General features: G+C 41.2%; 1 protein-coding gene across 2 annotated transcripts in view; it reads left to right on the top strand.

Annotated features, from left to right (window-relative positions):
* The first annotated feature begins 439 nt into the window (after positions 1 to 439).
* The window catches only part of ELF2 (E74 like ETS transcription factor 2), a 39,921-nt gene continuing 27,784 nt past the window's right edge, over positions 440 to 12,576 (top strand). For both annotated transcript variants that reach the window (XM_074905078.1, XM_074905079.1), the window contains exons 1-3: positions 440 to 560; positions 8,248 to 8,439; positions 9,405 to 9,570. In XM_074905078.1, the coding sequence (XP_074761179.1) occupies positions 8,299 to 8,439; positions 9,405 to 9,570 (307 nt within the window). In that variant the 5' untranslated portion in view covers positions 440 to 560; positions 8,248 to 8,298. The remainder of the gene's footprint in view (positions 561 to 8,247; positions 8,440 to 9,404; positions 9,571 to 12,576) is intronic.

A 12,576-nucleotide genomic window follows, 5' to 3' on the forward strand; every position in this document is an offset into this window, starting at 1 on the left:
CTCTTACGCCCCGAAAAATAATTACCCCTCTGGGGCTGCACGCTGAGGGCGGGGGGGAAGGAAGGATTTTTGGAAGCGGGCAGCTGTTGGCCCCTGCCCAAGGCGGGGCCGCGGCTGAAGGTCACCGAGACCCCCTGTGCCAGGGGTTTCCCCTCAGCCGCGGCCTCCGCCTCCCGCGGGCTGAGCCCCGCTCAGCTCCGAGCGCCGGGCGCGGCGCTGCCCCTCGGGCGCAGGCGGGCAGGAGCCCGGGCCCGCCGGCCGCCGCCCCCCGAAGGGAGCCTCGCGCCCCGGCCGCGGCGACGGCCCCAGCGGGCCCTTGCGCAGGCGCGGAGCGGCCGCGCATGCCCGCAGCGCCCCCGCGCGCCGGGAGGCGCGAGCATGTGCAGAGGCGGCGGCGCGGCGCGGGGGGGGCCGGGGCCGGGGCCGGGCAGGTTGCGCCGCTGCGCCCGCCCCTCCCGCCGCGGGGCGGCCCTGGCCCTGGCTCTGCCCGGGCGGCGCCCGCCGCCTCCTGCTCCCGGCCCAGGCGGGCGGCGGACGCGGCCTCCGGGCGCACGGGCACGGTAAGGGCGCGGCGCGGGCTCTGGGTCCGGCCGCCGCGGCGGGCGGGACGGGCGCTGACAGGCGGCCCTGCGAGGGAGGGAGGGAGGGCGGGCGGGTGCCCGGCGAGGGGGCGGCGGGACCGTCCCGTCCCAGGGGCGGCCGCCGAGGTGTGTGGGGCGGCCTCGGGGTGGCGGGGCCGGGGGTTGCTCCGGCGGCTGCTGCGGCGGCACCCACCCCACCCCCCCCGGCTGCACTTTCGGTTTCGCGTGGGGCGCGGGGCCGGGTGCGGTGGAGCGGCCGTTGGGCCGGGGCCGCCCCCCGCTTCCCGCCCCGCGGGTGTCCGCGCCCGGGCTGCCGCCCCGCCGGCGGGGGGGGCGGCGGGCGGTTCCCGGCGGCTGTCAGCGTACGCGCGGCCCTGGGGCGGCGGCGGCCTGGCGGGCCGGGGCAGCGCGGCGGGGGCAGCGCCTTGTTTACCCGGGGCGTCGGGAGAACATGGCAGCCCGGGCGCGCTGGTCACTCGCTGTCATGCGTGCTGGCTCCTCCCGTGCCGGCCGGGGGGCTGCACCACCGGGCCTCCAGCCCCCCGCCCCGGCTCCGCCAGCGCACCCCCGCCCCACCTTCCCGAAAACCGTTGCACCCCGGCTGCATAGCTGAAGCCTGGCGTAATTTTAATTGTGCCTGTAAAATGTTGCACCGTGGTAGCCCTGGTGTTGGCGTGCATCTGTTACGTTTTCGGATGTGTTCTCCCATGTCTCTTTTTTCCCCACTTAAATAATTCAGTTACTCGCTCTGCGTGTTCCCTCCCTTATGGCTGGTCACTGTCATGTTCCTTGTGGTTTTTAACCATTTAACTTCTTCAGCAAAGACGGGTGAAGCTTGCCAACTCTCAGTTTAAAAACAATTCGTGAGGAGGGTTCTCTGTCTGCCCAGTTCATCTCTTGTTGTGCTTTGACGTTGTCCGTCTTCTGTGTGCTGGTAATTATTCACCTTTGTTGCAACTTAATCATAAAGCTTTCTGCCGCTTTCTGATTAGTGTGCAGCAGACTTTGAGAGCTTTCTAGTTAGTCAAGACAAATAGCATGAAATGAAGTTGAGCTCAGGGATATAAGAGCGTAAGGATTAGAGCATTCTCGAGACTCAGAAAAACAACGCTCTAACAATATAATTTCAAAGCAGTTCAGATATTTCTGTGACCTAAAAAAATGTAGAAATGGCAAGTCTGCTTGTTTCATGCTATAACTTTGAAATGAGTCAAAAGTGTGGGCATTGGTGATTTGAGGAAAGCTCAGAGAACGTAAGTTCCAATTACTTTATAGAAATGGCTGGTTTAGGGTATGTTGAAAACCCCATGTCATTGTTTGAGAGGGGATGTTGTCACGTCATATTGAGTACTGCAGGAGAGCCCTGGGTTGGTGACTGTTACTGCAAAACTTAATGTTGTTTAAAGAATTTCAAAGAAATTATAGAAGTCTACAAAATTGTACATAGTGGATCTGATCCAAGATCCTCTTTCTCCCTCTCTCCTCACTCCATCTCTAACAGTGGACAGGGCCAGTTGCTTTAGGAGATGTTCTGGGAACAGGGTGATAGTTTGTATGGTACTGTCTATAGTTTGATGGTTGGTATGAAAACTCCTTCTGTCTCTCGGGTTTCAGTAATACCTGTTTCAGAAGGTCCCTAAACTTCAGACTGTATGTGCACCTTGGTGTTTAATAGTCGCCTAAGCCATTCAGAGGCTTTACTTCCATAAAGCTGTCTAACTTAAATCTTACAGCTTACTCTTTTGACCTCTAGAATATCCTACGGAGATGAATTAGAGTCTGTGTGAGCTACTTCCTTTTGTTTGTTGTTTTTTTCGTTGGTTTTGGTGGGGTTTTTTTTTTGTTTTTTTTTTTTTTTTTTTTTTAACCCCGCATCCTCACCAGTTAATTTCATCGTCTCTGGCCTTTTATTATGTAAAACGATGAATAATTGCTCCCTACTCTGGCTTGTACGGGAGTGGAGATGGATGTTAAGGACCAACAATTGACACGCTGGAAAGAGAAGTGTTTGTACAAAGTAGTGGTAGTGTAGAGACTTCAGTCGGAGGGAAAAGAAGGTTTAAGGGGATCTCTAAATAGAGAGCAGTGGGAAGAGAACCTGCTGATAGGATGAAATACGGGAAGGTCCAGAAGAAGCCTGCTGAAGCCACAAGGTTTTTGCAAAACGTTAATAGTTTTTAAGTGATTATAAGCTTGTATGTTTGGGGGCGCATCAGCTTTAGCTATTGAGGTTCCAGGGCAAACTCTGGATGGTCAGATTATCAAATTAAATATGCATGGAAGGAGTTCCTCTGGTTCCGCACTGGGTTTGGTACATCATTAATTTACTCCAATGTAATAATTTCTGTCCATTCAGCAATAAAATTACTGCCTTGTATGGAAACTTCTGAAGTATGATGTGGCTGGGGCTACTTTCATGACAATTCCTCATTTTGATTTCCTTTTCTATAACTTTCAGTGATTGGTGTAATTTATAAGGTACTACAAATTGCATGGATTGTCTGTTTTGTTCCCCTGTCGTTGTGGGTGCTGAGATTTACTTTGTATCCTCTTTTTGAGCATAAGCCCCTATTCTTTAGCTATTTACACGTGTTTTGTTTGTTGTGGTTTTGTTTCTGTTGTTTTGTTTCTTTTTCTGTCAGCTGCTTCAGGAACTTAATTTTCCAGTTTTCAGACTTGTTCTGGGTTTAAAAAAAAAAATAGTAAGTTAATTCACTGTTTCTTCTACCAATGTCAGTGTGAATCAGTTAGCCAGAGCTGTAAAAATTATCTGGGAAAATTTCTTTAAAAAAATCAACTTTCAGTCAGCATAAAATTTTTTTTTTCAGTGTGTGTGATGGTTAATATGTATTGGAGTGATAGTGACATGTACTGGTATATATGTGGTGCTGCCTATGAAAGACCACCTTTGTACCCTTAGGAACCCTTGTTACAGTTAATGGGATTCTGCAGTGGTCTTGGCTGGTGTATTTCTGTACGTGCAAATAATTTCACTTTCAAGCTGCCTTCCTTAACTTTTTTTGATGAAACCAAAGGAAGGCCTTTTTGAAAAAAGTTGTGTGTGATGCTACTGCTGGCTGCAGTCCTGCTCTTGTGGTTGCATCTGTGTAGGTATCCGCATAAATCTATCCTCAGGATTTGGGATGCCAGCTGAATAAAAGGGGGACATTGTTCCAAGTACTCTTAACGTTTCTTCTGAGTGCTGCAGGAGCAGCTGCCTCTGGTCACTGCTGCCCAGCCTTCTGCATGTTAGTCTTGTTTTCATGTGTGGGTACGAGTGTGTGCATCCTTTTTTCAAGTATTGAATTTTTTGTTTGTTTGTTTGTTCTATAATTTAAACAAGAGTGTACTAGAACTATTTGCAGATTTATATTTAGAGTTTTGTTGTGAGGCCAGTCCTAAATAACTTCACTTTCAGTCTGGCTTAATAGAGGTGACACTCTGCCATCCTTTCCACACTGTTTTTTCAATTATTGTTTTTAATTCTGTTGAGTTGCATGTTTGCTTCTCTATTAACTTGATAGGTGGTTATGCACAGGGGGATCAACTTAAGATTGTGAGGTTTGCGGGACTGCTGCACGTTCATCACAGTTGTGATTTGAAGTGTTTATAAGTTTTCTCTGGGAGCTGCTGAAAACATAAGAGGACCGTTTGGATTTCTTGTAGGCAGACACTCAGATACATAATGGAGGCTCTATAAACGTGCTGTTAAATATCTGAAAAAACAGTTTGGTATTTTGCAGCCTTTATGACAAGTGTTCTGTAGCCTCTGAAGACATACATGCTGTAACTGGTCTTCTTGACCAGTGGAAAATATAAAAAACTTGAGTCTTTATTATGCCTTTTGTAGTAGTAGACAGAAACTTCTTGCTGTTGAGGCAAAGAATGTGGCTTCAAGATTTGGACTTTCAGGGTTTTTTTGAGGGAGGAAGCACCTAGACTTATTTTTGTTTTCCCATGAGGTATGTATAAAAATAAAGGATGATGCAGCAAAGCTGTTTTCCCTGTTGTAAGGGATATTCTGAATGGTTCAGAACTAGTTTTTCTCTGCATTTTCCATGACCAGGAAGAACGGGAGTGAGTGTCAGATCTGTAACAAAAGGTTTTGGTCATCTCTCTTGGAAATGTTAAGGTGCGTTTTTGTCTTTTTTTTTATGATGTTATTCCATATTTTGCTCTGTTGTAGGTACCCCTCCAGAGAAGAATCAAGTTTGTAGTGTGTGGTTTGTATTTTTTTTTGTTATTATTTTCGATCTTTCTGCATGTTGTTCTGTAATTTAAAACCAGTCATACTTTGAACCAGCTTCTGTGATGGCTAATTGGATTGCCGGGGATAACCTGCTCTCTTACAAACCTGAATCATCTCTTACTTTAAGAATCTGAGTCTAATTGTCTTTTGGCCTTTTTGTCTCAGTCTCGGGAAATATGAATTTTGGAAGTGATTTCTCAAAGTCGCTAGGCAGTCTTTCACAGAAGTCAGATTAGTTGAGACTTGCTAGGGAGGAGAGGATGGGGAATAGTTTGAGCATTCTACTAAAATCTGAGGGAGAAGTGAACAGGCTTCCACAAGGACATACTGTTGAGAGAAGGGGAAGAGGCCAAACGCTTAGCTGGTGCGTTCAAAATGGGGTGCGTCTGCAGGAATCTAATGTACGCTTAGATGCATGGGGTTTGTTTGTGCATTTGTTTTTTCTTGGAACTTCTAAACCAGACTGCACTGAAACTCTTTTAACTTCCCTTTTAACTTCCCACTTGCTGGCCAGTGGGCTTGCCTTTTTCCCCCGCTCTGTCAGGTTTTTGAAAAGGTTACTGAACAGCAAGTCTCTTAGTATGAAGTTCAAATCCTGTTATATAAAGACTCTGGTTCTTTCATTTATTCCTTGCCTGGACTGTGCTGTGCCATCAGTCTAAAGATACCATCCTTTTAGTGAATGCATCTCACTCTTCTGTATATTTTCCCCTGTAACATTCTTATTCACTATGAATTTCTGCTGGAACTGGAAAATGAGGATTATCGTTTAAGTTTCTGCATTGCCCAATCTTCACTTCTGTAGGTAATTGGTAATACATGTAGAGATAAATTGGCACAGAAGTCGTCTAAATTTCTTGTAAGCTAGGAGACAGAGAAGTAGCAGGGGTTTTTTTACATAATCTGATCTAGTACACAGTATTAAGTGTTTTCAGTTACTACAGTTTGGCAGCTGTTTGGCCACCTGTGTGGGATTATAGTACATAAAATATGAATATGCAGTGCACATGGTCTAGTATGTGATTGTTTATGTGCATTAATATACTGCATGAGAACCAGATTAGCTTTGTGACATGCTTAAGCCATGCAAAGGTACTACATGAAGTGCTACATGCTCTTACATAGAGAGAAGTCTGAGTTGCAGGAATAATGCTGAATGTTTGAAATTGTTTGGAGGCTGTGCTTCCAAATTAAAATATCACTTCCATTCTTTAGATTTCTCTTTTGGGTTATGATTGCTTGGCAGTATTTCTAGTATGGGTGTAGATGGAAAACTGTAGAAGAAGAAAAAGCCTTTCTACAGTAAGTGATTTAAACATTTTTCCTCCTGATTGATTATTTTAGTGTATTCATAAATAGCTGGTTTTCTATTTCATGTATTTCTGAATTTAAAGATATTCGAAGTAACGTGATAATTGTTAGGCAGGTAAGGAGTAGCCTTTTTGTGCTAAGGTGACAGGTGTATATGGCTCCAAGGATGCTTGTTAAAGACTTTCCAGCTTGAATTTTGTTTGCTTTCTTTTTCATTAAGGAAAGCACTGATAATCAAAAGCTTTACGAATGAAACAGTGGAATTAAAGTATTACTGTGGGGATTTTTTGTGCTATTACAAATTAAATATTTTTGAGTATGAATCATGTTTTTTCATGTAAAACTGACTGCCTATTTAAGCAAAAAATGTCTTTTTTCCTAAGTTGCATGTATTTTCCTTTATTTTGGAATATATCTTGCACTTATTCTGCTGCTACTGAGGGAGGGGTTTAAGATGATCTCCTGTTCTTCAGTTTTATTTCATGAGGATTAATTGCTTAGCTGCTAGCAGAATTTATTCTCCTTTTTGTATGTAAGGGTGAAAAATAGGAATACCTTATTCTGTTGTGTCATTATTTTGAGGGTTTTTTGTTTGGTGTGGGGTGGGTTTTGTTGGTTGGTTGGTGTGGTTTTGTAGTAACCTGCCATCCACCCTGTGGCTTTTTCTGCTAAGTTGGCATGGCAACATAAATGATGCCTTTCTGAGCATTTGTTATGGCTTGGTGAAGGATCCTTAGTATCTTGATAAATGAAACTTTAAAAAAAGTTTTTGAATAGTATTTTTTGTGGGCTTTCTTGCTAGTTGATATCAAGTTGGGGAGATTAGTAATTGTTATTTCTACTAGTATACCTAAGCTATTGTGCCTGTAAAGTTTTTGATGCCCATAGAAAGGCCAGTTACTCTGCATAAATCTGAGCTAGTTTTTCCCTATATGTGCAAGATTAATTTAGTTTAAACTGGCTGCCTGCTATTGAAAAGCAGGCTTATTGAGTTTAGCCATTGGAGTATTAATTATTAATTTTTCTCTTCAGTATGTGTTGGAAGATCCCGTTTTCTTGCAGATCTTGGTGATTGTGTTACCTTTCTAAATGGCCAGATTTTATTAAAAAAGTTGGGCTAAATTCTGGCTTCTGTTATAAAGCATTGATCTCAGTGGAGTTACTCACAAGGGTAATTGATATCAGATTGGGTTCGTACATCTCACGTGGAGTATGTGCTTTCCGTTTTACAACTAAGAAGCCAAACTTCTTAGTTTGCATCTTGAAGTAGTAAACTGCTCCTCATAGCCCATGGTTTATGAACACAGATTATTTGTGCCTTCCAAAGACAGGATATGAGTAATAATATTTATTCAGAATAAATAAATAGCAGTTGTTTAGAAACAAAGCACTGCTGTTAATCTACTTTTAAAGAAATTTGCAAAGATGGAGGTTATATATCTTTGTAAATTCAATGAGTCTGTGGTATATCCAAATTAAAGCATTATCATGTGGAATAAGAATTTCTTCTCTAGGAAAAAAAGGAATTGCTACAAAACTTTTTATTTCAAAGAAAACTGTAGATTAGAAGTTAAGTATGTATTTGAGGTGTGTATTATATATGCATTGTTTTAAAAAGGCTGTATTTTGAAAGCTTTATGAAGCTGGTTATGAAACAACGCTGACTCTAATAGAACAAAGAAGAAACTGAAATTTAAAAAAAATCTCCTAATTTAATACGAAAACAGTACCTTTAGAAAAGCTACACTAACTCAAATGTGTGTATGCCTCAAAGAACTAGTTGGTACTTTACCTCAGTGAGAAATTAATGGTTTTGGCTGATGGAAGTAAGGATATTATTTGTTTTTAAAATGTTGTGAAATTTAGCAAATTGCAAAGTACCAAACTGAAATTGTATTATGTTAGTATTAAAACTTAGTGTGAAACTTGTGTTGTATGGCAGTATTCACTGTTAACTTTAGCAAGGTCAGCACATTCTGTCACATCTGTTGTGTTCACTGATGCCCTCTTTTGAAGTAGAGATGTAGCATGGAATAGCTTTCATAAAATTTGGAAGACTTTTGAGTATGAACTGTGCAAATAACTTTAAATTATTTTATGTTTCAGCCGCCTCTGCTTAGCTGTTTAACAGAAGTGGATTGTGAATTTAAGCCTTTGATGACCTCAGGCTATCAGCATTACTGTCTTCGAGGTAACAACTCTCAAAGCATCTTCAGGGAATGCACCATGACATCAGCAGTGGTTGATACTGGAGGCCCTGGCCTGGAGTTTGACAGCAATGGAATAAAAGATCAAGAGGTTAGAAAAATAAATAACATTTATTTACTAACAAACTTTACACCTTTTATCTTCATTTGAAAGAAAAATTCTATGTAAACTTGCTGTGAAAGCAAATTAAGTAGCTTAAAGATTGTTTTGTGAGGAGGAAGAGAGCAGCCCATTTTTCAAATATCTTTATTAAAAAGATTTTATTATCACAGAGAACTGGAAGCAGGAAGTTTTGGAGCCTGCAGTACAACCGTGGTTTTACAAAACTGTATTCTACAATAAGCATCTCTTCAGAGATCTCAGATGTGTCTTAAAGTGTAGAACGTGATGAGCAGAACAATGCAAGGACATTTTTCACAGCTGGCCAATGCAACATTTTTGCTCATGTTTTGCATTCTTACCAACAAATAATGAATATATTCTTCTATCCCATAGCTTGTATTAAGTTGAATCTGGCAGGGTTCCACTTCTGTAACACTTTAACAGATTAAATATGCTGTTACAGACATTTTGATCCTTAAATAAGTAGAGATAGGCATATGGGCTTTGAAGTAGCCAGTTCTTTTGTGATAGCTTACGTACTTAATCCAAAACATGAGTGTTCGTAAGATACAGGTCAGATGTAGGTATGTTGCAGTACACATGCAAAGCCTTTTTGTGGAGCAGAGGGAGAAGAAACACTTTCCACAGCTGAATGTCTTAATTAGAAAGTTTGCTCTTTCCAATACCTTAAAGCTGTCTGATACTTAAAAATTTTAAGTGCTTAAAGCCGGGAAAATATCTTTGAGATTCAGGAAGAACCCTTTGGTGGATAAGCTATCTTTTTTTTTTTTTTCACTATTATTCTGTTGCTTTAGAAGAAAATTTCCTTTAAAAATCTTTAAAATTATGATCACTATTCCATAAAATATGTAAGAGCATAAGAGGAAAATATTGATGTAGAAATCCAGCAGTGCAGTATTTAGAGTGTTGTGTGTGTTTGTTTTTTTCTATAGGAAAATGAGCCAGTCTCTGAATTCCCAGCGGTGATTGTGGAGCCAGTTCCTAGTGCCAGACTAGAACAGGGTTATGCTGCTCAGGTCCTGGTTTATGATGACGAGACATACCTGATGCAAGATGTAGCAGAGGAACAAGAAATTGAGACTGAAACTGTGGAAACAGGTAGACTTAATTTATATTTTTATGAGATTTTTGTACTTTTAGAAGTTCCTGAGGAATGTGACTTTGTGTTTACCCACAGGATGGAGATCCTGACCTGCATTTACATCTCTTCCTTCAAAATGTAGTTTTACTTAGCTTTGCTGGTGACAGGATTGGGACTTGGGAGGTAAAAATGTCACCTTAGCTCAGAGTGCTGCATTGTAGCACTGTGTCCTCATGAGCAGGCAGATCTTCATTGATGCCTTTATTACCTATTTGTGCAGGGAGTTGACTAGAAACTAAACTTGGAGTTTTAAAAAAATCAGCTGAGCCAGGAAGCTGGTTAGAACTTAGTTATACAACATGTCTGAGCCAAATAACTGCAGGGCAGCTGGCAATATGGGCTTCGTGGCTCTGCCCCACCTATTTTCCAGCTCTTCCCTCTTCCCATGAGCTCTATCCGTTGCTATTCAGCCTTTTTGGTTCAAGAGGGATTTTATTGCTGGTTTCATGGCAGCAGCGTGTGGCTGGGGGCAGTGGCGTTAGCCTGTCCTTTTATGGGCTAAAAGCCTAATAGATTGAAATTAACTCAGCTGTTTGGTAAAACAACAAGTTCTGAAGAAAGGAAGGAGCAGAGCTTTGGCTTTAAAGCAGCCGAACTTTTTAGCCATAAGCGTGTATATTTCTGTACGCCTGTCTCCGAAGAGCAGGAGCTTTGAACTTTTTGAGAGGGACCAAAGTCTGTTTAAACTGTCTGAAGGAGCAAAAGTTGTGCTCCTATGGGAGCCTAATTACATCTGACTGCCGGGCTGCTGCTGTGCTACAATTTCTGTTGTCCCTCTCACTTGTTTTCTTGTGCTGCTTCTCATACTTGTTGAACCTTTTTTATCCATTTCAATATGCTAATTTTGCCAGAAAATAATAGCAAGGAAACCCTCGACTGTTGTGTGTTTCTGTTCAGTTAACTTTCTGCTGCATTGGCATACTGATACGGCTCAGCCAAGGGCCTGATGAGTGCTGGGGTAGGGACTGCATAGAACTGCAGCCAAAAGGAGGACAGGCCCTCTTGGGCACTCTGTACTGAATTGGTGAGACTAGATCATGGAGAGCATATGGTTCTATCCTTGGGCTGCCTAATTTAGAGTTGGAGTTTGAATTCATGATGTCAGGCAAGCAAAACAAAGCCGACTCTTCTTTTCATTCAGCTGCTTAACGTTGCAGCCCAGTAAATACATGTGCATTCCCATCAGATTAGGTAGGTTTCAGTTCAGACTTCTTTGCAAACAGTGGAGGCAATTGCTCACATGTCTTTCTGAATCTGGATATTAATCTATCATAGCCCTGCATCAAAAATGACATGCATCAGCTTCATGAGATGTGCGTGAACTAATGGTTCGGGTTTTCGGAGGATACTTACAATTCCAGTTTATTCGAATGTGTTTTGAATTAAATATGCTAATTAAAAGTTAAACAAATTAAAGAAAAGATAGGAAATTTTTTTTTTTTTACTATGGTAACAAAACTTTTAAGATTAAGATAAGTGAGAAATTAGGATGTTCTTCCCAAGAAGTTCGAGTCTTATAAAATAAACTTGTATTTGAAAACCTCTAAGAGTTTCTACTTTGAAGGTTTCTGCATTCAGAAATGTTGGTTTTTAAACATTGAATATGCTGCTTCTTGTAAGATATTGGTCAATTAATGGCTAACAGAACAGTTATTTTAGGATAAAGAGCTACTGTGAATGAACTCTGTATGTTTTTAAGTATTTTCTATCCAAAGTAAATTGGTAGAAATGACAACTAAAAACTTGAAGCTCTTCTGTAGGAATTTATTTTTTCTTTTGGTTAAGCTACTGTTCAAACAAAGAGACGTGGCTGCTTCCAAGTCTTGATATTTGAAAGTACAGTCTTAAAATTTATAGGGCACTTGATAATTTGGTGAGTTTGTGTTTGGAGATGTTAAGGGGTGTGTTTTGACTGCAGATAGTTTGATGTTTGTTTTTTTTTTTTTAATTTTCATAATAACTTTGACATTAGTATGTCCTTAAAAATTTAGTATAATAACATACAAACATTAAAATCTGTTCAAATATTTAAAACTTTGTTTTAATATTTTTGATATAAAAATTAAAGGTAATGTGTGCTAAAATCAATTTACAGTCGTGTAGAGGAGAAATGAAAATCTAATTAAGATTTTTAAAAACTATTAATGAATATTATAGTTTATGATTCCAAAAGGTCTTTGGGGAGAGAGGTAATCTCCCCTTGCACACCTGTTCCCATACTCAAACTTTTCATTATTAATTGTAAATTATATACACTGTTAATCCAGCGCAGTTTTCATAGTGTGATTCTATATGAAAGCAAGTAATAGTTCTTGAAAAGAACTTGTATCTGTGTTGATAAAAAGTGCTTGGTTTACACTGTTTGGAGGGAGGCAGTCCTGTGGGGAATGTGTTTTGGCTGACATGTTTTGGTACAGCCAAGAGCCTTTCTGAATTCATTGCTCATACAGAGAAGTAAGATGGGTAGAGAGAAGGTATAAAGACCCCAACAAACCTTCGTTTTGATGATGTGCCATTATTAGCATGAGTTGCAGAAGTGTGAATCTAAGGGCACTTTTTGATTTTTATTTTTATAGGGAAAGGGAAGAGATACTGGTCTGTGGGTAGGAAGCAACTTGATGTCAGAGAGGTTGTAAAAGGTGCCATAGTAAATGTTATTGAGGAAGCAGGCTAGGGAGAAACAAGTAAACAAGGGATAATAGTGTTTATTTTAATTTTGGTGTTTATTTAGCATTTTAAGATGCTAATTTTATGAAGTATATACCTTTGTTATGCTAATGTTCCTAATTTAGATAGGTACAACAGTTTGATTTCTGTGCATCTTAGAAGAAATATCCATTGTTGCTAAATTAGTCTCAACTGATTCTAAACGTCAGAACTAATTGCTACAAAAAATTCACATTGATAAATGTAGAGGTGTTGCACCAGGAGTGAGTAGATTTAATACCTTTTGTTTCTAGACT

This window comes from Athene noctua, chromosome 4 (assembly GCF_965140245.1).
Source record: "Athene noctua chromosome 4, bAthNoc1.hap1.1, whole genome shotgun sequence".
In the NCBI taxonomy this organism is placed as follows: domain Eukaryota; kingdom Metazoa; phylum Chordata; class Aves; order Strigiformes; family Strigidae; genus Athene; species Athene noctua.